This window comes from Salminus brasiliensis, chromosome 2 (assembly GCF_030463535.1).
Source record: "Salminus brasiliensis chromosome 2, fSalBra1.hap2, whole genome shotgun sequence".
NCBI classification, from domain to species: Eukaryota; Metazoa; Chordata; class Actinopteri; order Characiformes; family Bryconidae; genus Salminus; species Salminus brasiliensis.
The window spans coordinates 45,604,215-45,621,427 of record NC_132879.1 but is presented as its reverse complement, the minus strand read 5'-3'; the positions used below and the strand labels follow the sequence as shown (position 1 = coordinate 45,621,427).

General features: G+C 44.6%; 1 protein-coding gene across 9 annotated transcripts in view; it reads left to right on the top strand.

Annotated features, from left to right (window-relative positions):
- erc1b (ELKS/RAB6-interacting/CAST family member 1b) overlaps positions 1–17,213 on the top strand; it is a 276,578-nt gene that overhangs the window by 236,690 nt on the left and 22,675 nt on the right. For 6 of the 9 annotated variants that reach the window (XM_072672916.1, XM_072672915.1, XM_072672914.1 and 3 more), the window contains one exon: positions 12,026–12,211. In XM_072672916.1, coding sequence (XP_072529017.1) covers positions 12,026–12,211 — 186 coding nt within the window. Of the gene's footprint in view, positions 1–12,025; positions 12,212–17,213 lie in introns of those variants that run through there. The other 3 variants (XM_072672920.1, XM_072672918.1, XM_072672917.1) reach the window with 1 other exon arrangement.

The following is a 17,213-nucleotide window of genomic DNA, read 5'->3' as shown; positions in this document are numbered from 1 at the left end:
CAATAGTGACCTTTGGCAGAAGGTGATATGCAAAGGAACCCTCAAACTGTAAGCAGCTTTACTAGTCATAGTTCCAGAGGAGTGTTTCTGTGTGTGTTTTGAGTGATTTAGGGTATTTGTGTGATCCAAATTATTTTGGCTAGTAATGTCTTTAAATCTTTGAATTTTTCCTCAGTTACCCCCATAGTCTACCCACTAGCTAGATCTCGCCCTATAATACAACGCTACCAACACTGGGAAGTTGAAGGCCAGCCATGCTTCCTACAAGACACATGAAGCCAGTCATTGCATCTATGTTTTTCCCAAGTGCTTCTAGCGCAACCTCATTGGACAGCTCAGCGCTCTTGAAGATGATCACAAACTAACAATTCCATGGGTTAACAGGCAAAACTACGCCTGAGGGATGGGGGAGGATGCATCCTAACCACCCAGAAAGAGGGAAGCCAATTTTGTTCTCTTGTACTGCTGCCCACAGACAGTTGTGGCATTGCAGGGGATTGAACTTGCAATCTCCCAACAATAGGACCAGTGCTTAAACAGCACCATTTGAGAGTTTTTTTTAATTTTCTAACATTGCCTTGTATTGCAGTCACAGTGAATAGCATTGTAATCACATCACTAGTGTTTTCTACACATCTTGCAGCCTTATTGCACAATCTTAATGCAACAATGACGTCACATAGAATGAGTTCACCTGAGTGGGCTGGAGAGAATACCGTGAGAACACAATGATTCTCTCTCTTTCTTCTGTCAGCGCCTGGCCTCACCGTTCTCTGCGAGACCCTGGGAAAGGACCCCTGCTTAACATCAGACACATTCGCGATGGCTTGCCCTGTCACTTCTGCTTTAGCGAAACTGCCTCTCCGGCAACTTATGTGTCTTCCCCAGGGGGAAAGTGTACGGTCCTCTGCCAAGTTGGTTAGAGATTGTGTGCGCGGCGGTGTGTGTGGGTGGCTGCATGTACACTTGTCATTTCGTTTTAGGGGTTCATTTTTATCTCTCCCAACATTCTGCTTTCACGCTGTTCGGATTTCCAGCCCGACTCCTCCTGCATCTATAAATAGCAGAGCGATCCATTCGAAACCTCCCAGGCTGATTTTTATCTCCCTAATCACATGGCAAAGTGGAGCAAGATTTGCTTTGCTCACTTCTGAAGGCCCTTCTAGCTTCTTTTTTTTTCCTGACTTTAGATATTAGGGTTCAACTCTTTGATGTGCATCTTCTTTCCTCCTTCTCTATTTCTCTCCGGCCTCACCTCACCCACCATCTGCCTCTTTCTCTGTCTATCTCAGTCTGAGCGTGTTGCCCTCTCTCACCCTTTGGTATAAAGACGCTTTTCTGTGGAATTGTTTGCCCGAGTGTCCTGCTTTTTTTTTTTTTTTTTTTTTTTTTTTTTTTTTTAAGGTCTCAGCAAACCACACCACTTGGCTCGCTCTCTCAGGATGCATCACTCAAGAAAAATACATTTTAATGGCGCATCTATGCTTCTGGTTTCCCTCTTGGACGTCAGCAATTCAAGGACGTGCTTGCCAGCTGTATTTCGCTTGCCTGCTCTGTGACGGAGGGGTAAACTAAGAAAATATGCCGGAGATGCCAGGGAGCCACTGCCTTACTGGTGTTCTTTGTAGAGAAAACACACATGCACATTACATTCACTGGATCTTGTGGGGGGGTTTGAGAGAGAAAAAACCCTTTGGTTTCCTTCCTTGTTAGCTTTGCACTACCACTGTATCCATGCAGTCATGGTTGGCCAGTCGAGCACAGAAATACATAGCTACGATTTTAGAAATGTGTTACAGGCAAGAGAGGCGGGGAGGGGGACCAACTGTGGTTTTGGACCGAGACGTGCAGATTGATGATTTTTTTTGGCCCCCAAAGACCTTGATGATTGTGAAATCTTACGTTAGAAGTAATCCTATCAAAACAAATGCTGGCCGCTCCTCCCCTCAAACTCTGTGAACTGAGTGCGGGCGACGGGCCTGGTGGAGATGGCGCTTCCGTGCACACGCAGAGCAGAGTGGGCTGCCGAACCAGTAAAGTTTGAGGCTCATTGTGGTGGGGTTTGTGTGGTCGGAACGTTCTGGCCCCCTGGCCCAGGGCGCCGCTGCTGGACGCGTTAACGGGCGGACATTGGAGCCCTTTCCCGGGCACGTCGCCCACCAGCTCTCTTTCTCCAGGTTAGGGAGAGAAAGTGCTCGTAATGTGATTAAATAATAGGCCATAACCATAAGCAGTGGAAAATCCTCACAAATTTGGGCAGTGTGGGAGGCACAGTATCTGATAATGGAATTGTCTGAGGTTTGTTCCAGCTGTTTCACTGTAGACTGTAATGAAGCAAACATGGGTAGACTCTTTAGCACTGTAAACACAATCTTATTAGGTACCCTTTCCTTGTTTCTTACATTGGCTGGCCTTTCTTTATCGTGTACACTTACTGTGTAGATGCTTTTTCCCATTGGTATACAGTTTATCACAGTTTGTCAGCCACGCAGTACCTCACCCTCCCATCAGTGGAAAGGGACCACCAGAGGGCCACTGCTAAGCAGATATTATTTGGGGCGGCATACAAAGTGAAGGTGCCAGTTTTAGCAGCAATAACTGCAACCTAAGGCTCATCATACTCATCACCCAACCACAGCATCTCGAGGAGGTGCAAGTCAGCACTTTGACTAGACCACTGCAAAAACCATTGTCTTTCTATTGAGCCATTCTGAGGTGGTCTGTTGTGCTCAGCTTCAGATCATTGGCTGATGACCATACATGAACCTACAAACGTGCCGTCATGTCAAATGCGCCATCTTCTGTCGTTTCTGTTAATATCTTTGCCATAATACAGCACAGAAATATGGTTCAAACATTACCTGAATCTGTAGAGCACACACTTTCCATTGAATCTCATCGTATGTGACTCACAGCCAGAGTTGCGAGGCTGTAATGACGAGTCACGATACTACTCTCCGCCTCTGTTTTGCCGTGCCTGACTGGTGTGCCAGTCATGTCTCTCATCTGTAATAGGTGGATTTGTGTGTCCTAACCAATGGACACTTCATCTTCTGCCTCGTACCGTTTATAAACTTTTTTTTTATTCATACATTCCACTGCTTTTGTGAAGTTAAGGCTCTAGTAAACCCATTTCAAGTGCCAAAACTATTTCATAGGAGTAAAGCGGTGTTTTCACAAGAAATCTGAAGAAGTTCTAAAATCAAAAGGTTTAGGGTCTGAGTACCTCTTCACACTGTTCTCTACCTCACATGGGGTCTCATTATAGGAGGAGCTGAGATGGTTCTGAACATTTCCATATAAAACATATGGCTATAATATTGCTAGAGAGCAATTATTTACAATTATGTTAAGTTGCTCAGGCCCTGAAGCAGCAAAGGATCTCCTCACCATCATGCAACCACCACCATGTGTGACTGCAGGAATGATATGGTCATAGTGGAATCTCTCCTAGCTCTATTCCAGATAAAGTTCCAGTTGCAAGTCAGACCCTGTTTACACCTTGTTGCTTTAAGGTGACTAGTATCTGGGTTGTATCCTGATAAGATTTTGACCACATGCATTCATTTACACTTTGTAGCCAAATGCATCTCCAGTTAGTCGGACAGAAATCTGCAAATCCGGTCGTTGTGCAGCAACCAGTTATTTATTTGTTCAGCCTGTTCCTGTGCTGTGCTAAAGATGGTTGCTGCCTTGAAATTCGCATTTGTACATGCATGCTGTCCATTTCTTCAAACTTCAAACTGTTTTAGCAGTCCGTGCTCATGAGTAAACAGCTGTTTCAACGGGTCATTCTCCATAGGGTCCTTTTGGTTTACAGGAAGGGATTTCAGTTCTAAAATGCGTCTTGGAAAGATGATTAATTGGCTTAAATGTGGGTCAGTCCATCAGATTTGTATCTGGTTTAAATGCATCTTTGGGTGTGTTTACTTTTGCATTTTAATGTGGCTTGGCCTTATCCAGATATAATCGTGATACTCCAGAAGCATGCAGTGAACAAGTGTGACTGCATTATTCCAAAAGAGGTCTGGGGGGTCATCCAGATGTGTTTTGACAAATTTGAGACAATAGTTTCTCAGGTTAGCAGTGGTTTTCAGCATATGGTGCTTAATGGATAGCATTTTTTTCTTAGTTCCTTGGTTCCTATGGAATCATAACGCTAACCTTATCTGGGACAAGCTAGTCCCACAGCTCTTAGATCTTAGTCTTGTGATGTCCTGGACGAGTCATTTCTATGCTTCTGGTGAAATTATGGCAAGCCGGCCATATCTAGGGAAACTTGTCTGCTGTGTTTTGCCATTTGGAGATAATGACACATTAACCCACCAACCCCCCTTAAACTTACATACGACAGAGAAGGTCTATCCACAGCTATCTACTTATACACATTCTTCAAATTCACATCTAAAAAGGAGTCTCACCAACTGGGAATACAGAACAAAACTATCCACAGTAGAGTTGGAGCCAGAGTTGGGGTTGTAATAAGGCAGTATATGGATTTGTTTAGATTTTCAGAGTTAGCCAATAAACAATACAGCATTTTAACCAAATTGTTCACTTTGAAATGTATGAATAAGAGACAAAGGCAGTTGCACTAGGACTAGGACACTGTTTTTTGCTGTAACACTACTGTGAATGTACTTTGCTGCACTCTTTCTCCCCTCAACATCATTTAAAATGTGCTAATAAACTCTCAGTGGCACGTGAGTCAGCTCTAATGCCTTCCATGCTTATGCATGGGAGGCCCGGGGCAGGTCAGGTCCCTATGGCCCCCTGCGGACTCTTCTGGCCTGATTTAGGGCAGATAGGAATGATCTGGCTCAGATGGAGCGCCCTGCCTCTGCTGTCCAACAGCCATTTAAAATCTCCCAGCTCATTTAACACTTAACCATCCATGGACAGTGTAAGCACTGCAGATGAAGAAGAATGGTTGGAGGTAGAGGGAGACGAGGTATATCTTCTCTTCCTCTCTCTCTCTCTCTCTCTCTCTCTCTCTGGCTGTAATGCCCCAGTTTCTTCATTGAAGTCCTAAGAGTATATCGCTGTTATCAACAGCTCCTTGACTGGGCTCAGCTAAATCTGCCATGTGTGGTTTACAGTTGGCAGAGGCCTTGCCACTCAACAGGATATACATATATAAATGTGTGTGAGTTTGTATTAAGCCATGCTGGAGTGTGTGTGTGGACTGAACTTTTCACACACTTCTTCAGAACCTAAATTCTCCCTGTCTCTGGCGACAGTGCACAGCGAAAAGGAAGGGCATGTTTTATGCCCTCTGAGCCCCTAAGAGTCTGTTACATGCATCTCAAAGGTTCGTCTTCGTGTTCTTTCCTCTGCTTCTCCACAGAAGTCTTGCGATGATGAGTGCTACACTGGGGAAAGCCTCTCTAACCCCAGGAAGAAAGCTTGTCCCATCCTACTTTTCTGTTTCCCCTTTCCGTCATGTTACGTTTCAGAAGCCACTGCTTGTGAAGAGCTCTTGGGATCTCCGTGTGAACATGAGTCATTAGGGTCTTGCAGCACTAGGGTGGACAGACACAATAGGGAGTATCTGCAAGAGCTGACACACGGAACATGGAGGAGTGGGTGGAAGGAAAAAGACGGGACTAAATGATGAAATTGTCTCGTGCAAAGAAGACCTAACCATGAAAGAAGCTTCAAAGAGTCGTTTGAACAAATTCTCGAGTGAACAAATCAGAGATGTATTCCAAAGTACTACCATGATTCCTTGGTACTACCATGTTTGTGTCACTGGTCCAGAATGTGCTTAGCTTTGTTCTTGTGCTGGTTCCTTTCCATTGATGGATGGATCTACCAAGCTTTTGTACAATGTAGATGTACCTAATGTTGTATATGTGAGTAAGACAGTCCTGCTTCGGTTAAACTGTTGGCAGCCTTGCTCCTGTAATACCCCACTTCAGGCCCCCTCAGCTGGAGCAGCTTCAGACCTTTTCACCCCTAACCTCCAACACCTCCCAGGTCATAACCCTCATTGCCACTTAACCTCCTCCTGGGGTCAGAACCTAACTCCAAACAGCCTTCTTTCCTCTTTCATGGGCCTAATTTCATTTTGGCAGACTCTGACTCCTTCTACTAATTGTTACGTCCATGAATGGAACTCCGTCCCAGACTGCAGACTTCATGGTCTGTTTAAATGGCGCTATGGAGGTGACATTGGGAGTTAGTTAGTGTAAAATTTCCCCCCTTTGCTTCTCCAGAGTCAACACAGACCTGTCCTGGCATTCTCTTTGCTCTCCCTGAGCTATTAAAGACCTGCTCTTTCTATTAGCCAATCACTGACTGAGAACTCCAGCCTGAGCACGTCAATGGCCATAAACTCCCCCCAGTGTATAAATCTAATGGCATTCATATAAAATGCCTGCATAAATAGGTGACGAGGCTCTAAGTTCATAAAATGCTACAGCCGTGGAGCCGTAATGCACATAAATCTTGCATCTCTTAAACGAGCACTGCTGTTATTTTTTTAGTGTAGAAAGCATGCAAGTGAGGGAGTGGTGTGTGTGTGTGGGTTACAGAGGGATATTGAGAGCTGTGGAGAGAGGCACTGCAGAAAGGTAGAGGCAGTCACATTTGATATGACAGCATCGGAAGACAGGCAAACTCACCTGCTCTTAATCTCCACTCTGCATCTGTGCTCTGTACTCAAATTGCTGAGTGCGTGTGAGGGGGTAGAGAGGGGAGAGAGCATTATGTGCGTGTGCATACCTTCTGCCATTTATTTGGCAGCCATTTTTTTTTCTTCCTCATGTCAGTTTTTTTTCCTTTTACGAGTAGCAGATCTGTCTCTTTCTTGAAAAGCATTTTATGCTGGTGGTCCCACCAGCCTTGTCAGGGGCCTGCAGGTTTGAGGCTTTGCAGTCCCCCCTCCGTTTATCTTTTGTCTTCAAACACCCCCCTCAAGCCCCCCTGCCCCCCATCCAAGTAGCACTGTGTGGCTGTAAGTGGATAGCCCAATAAAAATCACAGCCATAGGGAACGGATGTGCACTGAGGCTTGGAATCTGCGAGAAAGAAGTTTGAAGGCCCCTGATCCACAGATCCTCCCCCACACAGGTCTGAATCACTTGCTGCGGTTCTGGGTCTCCCTTTGCTCTGGGCCGCTGGGGGCCACAGGAAGAGGGAGCCAGTGCCTTCTCTCTGATGGACCGTCTGACTGACAGCATTGATCCGGACACCCTCTGCTCAGCATAGGTATCGAATGGCGCTCGATGAACTGATGGGTGATTGATGAGAGGGGAAGAGAATGGAGAGGCCGAGCTTTTGTTGAGGGGTCTACTCTTTTCCCTCATGGCCATTGGAAGCTTGAGGTACAGCGGTGCCAGGTATGCATAGGCACGCACTTCAGTCCGGCCTTCAGCGAAGACAGCTTCTTTTAGAGAGGTCATAATGAAGCAGATTCCAAGGAGGAGCTCTTCCAGTGCACTGACTATAGATGAGGGCCAAACTGTGAGATTTGAGAAACCTTGGGAGCAGCTGTGGAGAGTTCGTTCAGTAGCCAATACCCCTCCTCCTGGATGTAGATCTGGATCACCAGAGGATCAGCAGTTCTCAAACCAGCCCTCTGGGACCCCCCGAAATGGTCCAGATATTTGCTTGAACCCAGCTTTTCAAATATTGACCTTCTAAGGGTACACAAGGCCCAGTTTAAGAACAACCACACAAGAACTAAAAGACCATACGTCAAAAATGAATGTTCCTAAATGTGATTTCATTGTTTAAAGGGTCTTTAAACAATGAAAAAGGTTCTTCTGACTTCTGATCTCTCATCTATTGAACAGGAACTCCAGAAGTGGATCTTCTGTGGCATCTGTGGCAAAGAATACTGTTGGCACATTGTTTAAATAGCAGTGTCTTTAGTGTCAGTGTTCATGTTTTTTTTCCTTCCTTCCCCCAATGACCGTGACAGGAAATGGAAATTAAGTTGGAGAACTTATCTTCCCACTTCTCCACTCATCTGTGCCTCTTTTCCTCCTCTATCTACAGGATAGAGTGCAGGCACGCATGCCGAACACTGTAGCCACTCAGGACTTTTCCCGACTGCCCTCTTCAACTAAAGCCTAATGGACACTGTGCTAACAGAGCTCTTTCAGGGAAATAAATGGCAGCAAAGAATAAAAATAGATGCAGTTCAGACTGGGTGGAAGACCTGTTACATCGTCACCTTTCCATGACGACGTCCTCAACCTAAATAGACAAACACACACACATGCACACAAGCCTGTACTGTCCATAGCATACACCAACACTGAGGCGACAAACCAGTGCTTTGAGTCGAAAAAGCCCCTTGTCGTAAATCTGTCACCTCCCCATAATGTTTGTTGTTATTGTTGTATTATTTATGACCTCGGACACCTCGCTCTGCCGCAGAAACATTTGAAGACGACAGAATAACACAGCCGTAGCAAGACTCTGATGATGGAACACAGTCAACAGAAAAACCCACCGACTGCAGAGATTGATGCTAAATGCTAAATTAACCGCCAACATTCTCAAGCATAGTAATCACTTGCCCTGGTAGACCATTCGTTGAATGGTCCACACCATGTACTGTGCGTCCTGCTACACTAGAGTACAGCAAAAGTTGGGATGGTTCATCATTGAACTGAAAATGGAGATCAGGAGAGGTGTGTTAACTTGGTTGTTGAGTGCACTGCTAGATGGATAGTGCAGCGATCTGTAGGATGTGTGTCTTCAGCAGCAACAATGCAGCAACCCAGTGGAGGTGGGTGGCAGATTCAGTGGAAAATGTAATGTGCTGAATTTTCATCAACTTACATCAGATGTTGTTGAGCAGCCAATACATGTTTGGTTTTTATGACTCTCCAGGCATATATGGTACCACAGAGTGTTTGATATTTTGGCATCAATTTGCCATAACATTAACACTAAAATTGCTTAATATTGAGTAGGTCTTTGTGCCCTTGTGCCACCACAATTGATCTGAGGATTTGAGGCAGGGACTCCACAAGAGCTCTAAAGACATCATGTGGTGTCTTGCACAAAGACGTTAGCAGCAGATCCTTTAAGTCCTGTGAGTTCTGAGATAGGGCCTCCATGGATCACATCAATAAGTCTTAGGTGCCTATGATCCTGTTTCCGGTTCACCAGTGGTTCCTTTCTAGGTACTGACCACTTTACCCTGCTTTGTAGATTTGATTTTTTTTACCATTCCTTTAATCATCATATGCTCCCAGTCAACAGCAGATGCTGACTCCGAAAAAATAGAGGCCCTAACATTGTTTGGTCCAGTTTTATAGAAAAACCACTTTTTTGGTCACTGAAAAACCATTCAAAGGATTGCTATTTTAACAGTCATTTCTGAAAGGGAGATGAGGAGGACGAGCTACATAATCTAATTGAGAAGATGGCACCATTACTAAAATAAAGATATTTGAATCCAGATGTTTTCTGAGGGAAATCTCCCAGCTTGTGGACGAAGGCCATTTGGTCACAGTGGTTTAGAAGCCTTCTATCAGTCTTCTTTTTAAAACCTCATCACTTGCTTCATGTGGCTGCAGCCAGCAGCCCCAAATACCCTCTGAGAGTCCACCTGGACCCTCTTGATGGAGATGCTTAAGTTGGTGATACCCTCGCTGCCACTTATTTGGTCTTAAATGGTGTATGATATCATTTTGAGGGCAGCTGCGCAGATGGAGCAGATGGAAGTCAAACATGTTTTTTTCCTGCGTCAGCGCATGTATGGTATTGGACTTGGAGAGTCCCTGCTATTAATAGAAGAAGATGATGCTTGCCCCCTCATATGGTCATATAAATATATAGCAAATGCACTTCAAAGAGGACCCAATTATTGAGGCATTTGGCCTTTTCATTCTTTCCATCTATCTTTCTATCCTCCACCAGTAACTCTTCCCTTCTCCTCTGTCATGCTTTAGTTCAGTGCCTCTCTGTAGCCAGGACCCACCCAGTGGAGCTTCGAGAGCCCGTCCCGGGCCAACTAAAACAAAATAACATTCTGCCCTGGAAAAGATACATGGGGTAATAGGAATTAATAAAGTGTGCAGACACAAATGTCTCTTCTTGTGTTTGCGCGCTGCGGCGCAGCAGACCTCAGGCGAAAACAGATTCTCTATCCTTCCATCTCTGCCGTCCTCTCATCACTCACTCGCTCACTTACTCTGCCTTTTCCCCCTGTGTTTTTCTTTTTTCCTCCCCCCACCGCTCCGTACCGCACTCAGGTAACTGTGAATGCTTTCTGTTTTGGAGCTCTTGTATGCAGTCCAAACAGTGGGGAGCGTTTGCTTGACTCCTTAAGCCCTTTTTGTTTTCAGCTCCCTCTGTGAGATTATTTATGTAGGAAAGCTTCAATCGATCTTCTCTTCTTGCACGTTTTGGAGAAACTCTGCCCTCAGAATGCAGCTTTCGGGTCGAGCATCGCAGTCCAAGAGCAATAGTGAACGTTGTAGCACATTCGACACTCGATCTGTTAAGAGTGCAGACGACGGTAAAGGGGGTGGTGGGGGATGGGGTGCGGGGTGGTGGGGGATGGGGTGCGGGGTGGGATTGGGGGGGTGACGGTCCCGGGTTTGAATCACCTCAGCACACCTATCCTGTTACTCTGCTATCCATGGCTGCATCTACTGTCTGCCCACACCTTTCCTCTCTCCCTTCACTCCCTATGTTTCTATTCATCCCTCCTTCTCACGCTCTGCTATACGATCAAAAGCATTTGGGGAGGAAGAATGTGTTGGGCCAAGCTCCTCTTTCGTACACAAACCTCACTTTTCATAAGAGCTCACAGGCTCTTCAAGGCACGTATGGTCTGAGTGAGTGTGTGCATCTCTTACGGAGTGTGTACAGTGGCATTGGCGAACACCACATGGGTGTAAATATTGGAGATGGACATTTAAATTGGAACACAGTTCAGTAGTGTGTGAAACGGCTGCAAAACGTAATATGGCTTTCGCTGATCAGTAGTCTACTCAATGTCCATTTTTTCAGCTCCACTTATCATTCAGGAGCACTTTGTAGTTCATCTGTTTCTCTGCCTACTTTTGTTAACCTCCTTTCCCCCTGTTTGTCAGTGGTCAGGACCACGCAGAGCAGTGGCATTATCCAGTGACACTGACGTGGTAGTGTCGCGTTGGTGTGTGTTGCGCTGGTACGAGTGGATCAGACACAGCAGTGCCGTCAGAGCTTGCAAACTCTGTCCACTCACTGTCCACTCTATAAGACACTCCTACCTCCTTGGTCCTCCTTGGTTATAGATGTAAAGTCTGAAACAGATCTCAGCTGCTGCTAGACCTTCATCACGCTGTTGGCTGGATATTTCTGGTTGGTCAACACACCACCACCATGTCAGTGTTACTGAAGTGCTGAGAATGACCCACCACCCGAATAATACCTGCTCTGGTGGTGGTCCTGTGGGGTCCTGACTGTTGAAGAACAGGGTGAAAGGAAGCCAGCAGTCTGGACAACAGTCTGGATTTATAGAACTACATGTTCTCCTGTGGTGGAGCTGATATAATGAACAGTGCGCATAGAAAAAAGGAGGTTCGTTTAATGAAATGGCTGGTCGTTCCTATGTATATGGAGGTAAGCTGAATGGGCTAGAAAGGGGAAAGAACAGTTCAGTCTTAAGGAAGATTGAGTATGCTCAAATTCCTGGCCAGGGAACGTCTCGGAGTCCTGCCCTGTTCTGATGAAGAATTCTGATTATGACATTATTTGATTGTGATTTATAATCTTCTAATGTGTTCTGTATTACAATTTCTTCCCTTCCTCTGAAATCATTTACTTTCTGTCACCATGTGTTTCTGTTTCAGATTAAAAAAAATCAGTTCCTCCAAATCAGTCACACATGATAACAGAAAATGTGTGCTGTACTTTCGGCTTTGGCTTCTTAAGCATGCTGTGCAGATAACGTTTTGTCTTCCACGTCCCAATGGTTCGAAGTAACACTCCTCCATTCAAACTTCACCTAAATGGAGGGAGTAGGAGGTGTCTGCTGTTAACACGTCCTCTTTTTTTTCCTCTGCCCTGTACAGATCATTCCCCCACTCATAGACCTCAATCAGAACCGCAGTAAGTTGAAGCTCTACATTGGTCACCTGATGGCCCTTTGCCATGAGAGAGACCCCCACATCCTGCAGGACCTAGCCCCGCCCTCCGCTTACCACCGCAGCCAACAGGACGCCTGGGAGGAGGAGCTGCAGAAGATGAGCCTTGAGCAGGTGAGCCGGTCACCACTTTTAGCTATTAGACCTGTTCACACATTGGCTGTGCTAATGCACAGTTACTGTTTGTGCACCTAATTCAACATATGTAGGGGGAAATAAAACATGGCATGTGCAAAAGTTAGGGCATATTTTATGTTTTGTTTAAAATTCTTTATTAAAGCAACATTATGTAGCAGTTTTATGTTGCAACTTTTTTTCATTTTGATGGAATAGCGTCTGTCATCGCCCCCCTGGTCATGGAACGTGACCACTGCGCTATGTAACATTGGTGGAGATGCTCGAGAACTCACAAGAACGCTGTTTAATATTTGTCATATTGAGTCATCTTTCATAAAAACCATCATCAGTAATGCTGCTTTGTTAATGCTTTATTATTAAATGTATGCTTATAGCTGTTAGTGACGTGAAGCTCGAAGCACGATTTGTATTTACAGCAGCAGTGTAGAAAGGCATTACACACCACAACTGTAGGGGGAGCCCAGGAGCAGAACATATAAATTATCACATAATGCTGCTTTAAGCTAGTTTACTAGTAAGCTAGTTTAGGATGTGGCTACTTACTTTAACTGTGAAAATCTACAAAATGTGTACACTTAATAGACAGTAATGAGAAAAATTGTCCTATAAATGTACAAATATTATATAGCATATTATATAGATACTGTAAATGCTATAAGCATAAATGCAGTAGTGAGTAATCAGAATGTGTTTAGGAAACGTACCGATATATTGATTAGGAGAACACAGATTTGGTTTGATTTACTTAAATGAAGGATTGATTAGGTCATAAGTTTGAATCCTGAGCCATCAGCAGCCGAAATCTGAAGCAGCACAATTGACTGTGCTCTCTTCTGGTCAAATCTGAAGTGACGTCGGCCAGCACAGGCGTTATGGCTGTTGTGGTGGAGCTGAGAACCTGGCGATTTCCTCGGAGCATGTTGGTTGCTCAAAAAGAGGCAGTGGTTGGCTTCGCATGTATTGGAGGAGACGTGTCCTTATCTTTCTAGTGTCGGGAGCATTGCTAGTGCTAGGGGGAGTTATGAGTGGGTACCCAATTGGGAGAAAAAGGCAAAAAGACAACAAATAAAAAGAATTGTTGGCTTTGTTAGGCAAATTATATGTTAGATGGAAACTGGAAGTACTGGACTTACTTAATGGGAGCTTTAGAAAATGTTAAGCTGACATACCCCTAAAAAAAATTCTAATATTAATATTTACAATATATTAGCACTTCCTCCCCAGATAAAGAGTTTTGCATCATTTGTCAGAGGCATAAGAGTTTGGCCCGGTACCCTGATCAAGATTTTATTCCATTCTTATTGATTCATTTCTTGTTAAATAATGTTCTCACAGTTTGAGGGCAGCAGACATTGTCAACTGGGGCAAAAGAAATGAAATGAGTTTGATATGAAGGCGACATTATGTTTAAGTAGCAGAGAATAGTAACACATGCTAGATTATGCTTTAAATAGCTTTAGCTTTACAGTCTCAAACTCTCCCACAACCTCTTTCAGCACTGTGTGTGTGTGTGTGTGTGTGTGTGTGTGTGTGTGTGTGTGTGTGTGTGTGTGTGTAAGCATGCGCAAAAGAGTGGAGCTGAAGTGTGTGCGAGAGCCAGGTACTGTAAAGGTTTCTTGGGTACTTGGATTTGTCACCCACTGATTATTGGAGCCATCTGGCCTGGCCCCTGTGTGAGCCCCTAGCTGACGCTGAAGCACACTGCCCATAAATCTCCTATTGGCTTTTGTGAATCAGGCTCCCTGTGTAAATGCCATTAGGCCTCTTTATAGACTGGAATGTGTTCCTACAGAAAATAAATAGTCCAATATATTGTTTTTTATTAGCCTCATTTTCTGTTACTTTAACAAAAGAAACCCAAACGCTACCCAGGTCTCTCTTTAAAGCTGGAGGCGAAGCCAAGAAAGCGAGGGAGCAGCGGGGAGACAGGGTTTAAGAAGGGGATTTTGAGAGAGAGGAGAAGGAGAAGGAACTGTACGAGAGCATGGTGAGAAAGGGACAGTCCAAGAGGTAGATGAATTTTTTCACTGTGATAAATCTCTGCTCAGGAATACATAAGTGCATCCATTATTTTCCCCACTTTGAAGCTGCTGCTTTACCTGTACCGTAGCAGTAAATCGTCTGCAGACAGACAGCAGGTTTAGCTTCTGAGTTAGATTTCTTAGGTTTTGCATCAGTTTTGAACCAGAGAAATAAATTGTCTGGACGTCTATCTGTGCATCACACACATGTTAAATCTGCCCCATCCCTCAGTGAGAGCCTGATCTGCGGTACTTTTGCCAAAGCCTGTACAATGCTCATGTGTTTCCTAGCACGGTGAACTGTCTGCTTGGCAGGTTTTTGGCTTGCCATAACATTATTGAAAGGCGTTTTTTGTGTGAGCTACTTGACGACATCCCTTTGGCCTGAGAACAAATAATGTTTAAGTTTTTTAGGTTTTCTGCAAGAAAACTTTTTTGCCAAAATTTGGCACCTTTTCCGTGTGTTTTTTTTTTTTCTTTGACTTGTTTAATATGGAATAGGGAGGAGAAATGTCTGCGCATTTGATTTTCCTTTGAGAGAGACCGCTTTCATCAGCAGGCATCCGCACCGAGGGGAAAGCCTTTCCAACCTTTCCAAGACTGCGCATCGGTCATCGGAGGCTGCCGCGCTACAAAAACACAGCCGGCCTTGATTCTCTGGAGTCGTTTTGAAATTGAATTATTGGCGGTGATTTAATTGAGACGGAGGCCAGGCCAGAGCTGCGGGAGACCTGCTGGAGTAATAATCAGAGAGATGCAGGCAGAGGATGGTGTCAAAGCATGCAGACGGAGCAGAAGCTACCTGCTCCAGCCCGCCATCATGCCCAAGCTTCTGCTGTTATTGCTTGAAGGGTGATTCCTGCCAACGTGCCTCTGATGGATCCTCCTGTGGATAAACAGACTAGACTGTGTTTACTGAAACACCCACTGAGCCCCAGCTGCCGTTTTGAACGGTCAGAGTAATGCTGAGTGGTGTGGTACTTGCTAGGCTTTCTCTGTTCCAACTGGTACTGGTTTTTAGTGAATTGGGATTTCAGTGAAGGTCCATGGTTTCAGAGCTCCTCAGTGACTTTGCCATCTCTGTCTCATTTTCTCCTTCTCTCTCTCATTGTTCTGGTCTTGTCTGTATATGAAAACGCTGTTCAAGGGTGCTGGAATGTGCCAGAAAGCAGAGGTGCTCCCACCTCGCCCCTCAGGCATGCTTGCCAGGTCTCATTTGGCCCAGTTGACACAGAGTCTGGGAGTTGTTTTCAAGTATAAAAATGCAAAAGGGAGATCATGAATATTTTAGATTCGGCCCACTCAGCTGCACCTCTTTAAAATGAGCGCATACGTCCAGGCTTTGTTACTGTATATCAAACAGCTCTGAGACATTCACCTATTTGAATGCATGTGGTATGCACATGCACATGCACGATATCCAGCCCAGACTTCACTTACATGCATGTAAGAGAGCAAGTTTCCGCTGTTGGATGCTGTGGTCTTCCTCTGACAGCAGAATGAGTGTCAGCTGTGGGGTTGCAGGAGATGCTGGCTTTCAAAGGCGTGTTTGACTGATATCTTTCTTGACCTTGCTCATCTTCTGCGCATTTGGAATTCAGCACTTGTCTTTGTTAAGTTGCTGCTCTTCTGGACTGAGAGCGATGACTGTATTCCACAGATTTCTGTGTGCTGTGCCAGGTAACAGAATTCCAGATGGATAGACCTGCTAGACTCTGGATAGACAAAAGAAAAAAATATATAATAATAATCAGTGAAATGCCATGCATTAAAGTGGTTGTCATGAGTAACCTTTTTTTTCCTTTTTACCATGTTAATGGTACTGTAATACATGGCCTTTTGTGACCTAGGAGAGAGCAGGGCACAGACTACCGCAGGGTTAAATATATATATATATAATATGTGTCTGTGTGCCCCCTCCTCAATTCTAATAATTTCCATTTCCCACCTGTTTTTAATCATTTTCAGTTTCCACCTAGTAGCTCAGTTGCTAGACCTCCCCTGTTACATGATGCTACCAGTGTTTGGTGGGGGGATGCTATTGAGTCACATGAAGCCAGCCAACTGCTTCTTTTCGACTGCTGCTGCTAACGCGGCTTCCAGCTATGTTGATGGGAAAGAGGGGGTCATCTTGGACTCCTGGCTTTAGATGGCTGTGGCATCGCCAGGGCTTCACCAATCGGGAGCTAAATAGCACAGATTTAAAGCATGTAAACAACTCAGTTAGAGATAGCAAGGCTAAAGTACAGCCTCCATACAGTGGGGTTAGTTGAGAGCATTGAAAGGTTCACTGGTGTCAATAATCAATTTTAGCTGCCAACATATTCATGTAATATTTTGCTTTTGTCTAAAATTGATGTTAAAATTGATTTTACTGGAAATGCCAGACCCTAAAGAAGCCTGTAAATCAGTTTAGCAGACGTATTAGAGTGCCGCTATACAGAATGCCAGCAGGAAGAGATGAAAAATGCCACGATTAGGTTCATTTTTACACAGTTTTTATAAAAATGTAATGAAATAAAGAGTTCAGCATCACTTATCACGCTTGCTATCAGTTTACTCTGTTTGCGAGCTGAAAGAGGAGTTGTGAGCTGTGCATGGCTAGGATAGTAACTTTAGCTGAAGGTTACTTGCCACTTAGCATTGTTTGTTTACCAAAAGACTGGCTTCCTTTCTCTATGTAAATTTAAGATTCCCATGTTGTCTACTGTGGCTTTCCGTGGTAGTGTTGTCACAATGCTGCAAATCTAACTTCGTTCTTCTGCCCTTACCCTCTTGTCGAATGCGTAGAGATGGGAATACTGGGTTGACCATCATGACGTCTCCACTTCCTGTACCCGTTGTTTCAAATTTAAAGTGTAGTTTGCTTACAGTAAACTGTTAGTTTCCAAGCAACAATATGGTCAAAGATCATTCCATAAAGTATGATTCTAAACATTAGCCGAGCTAATCAGACT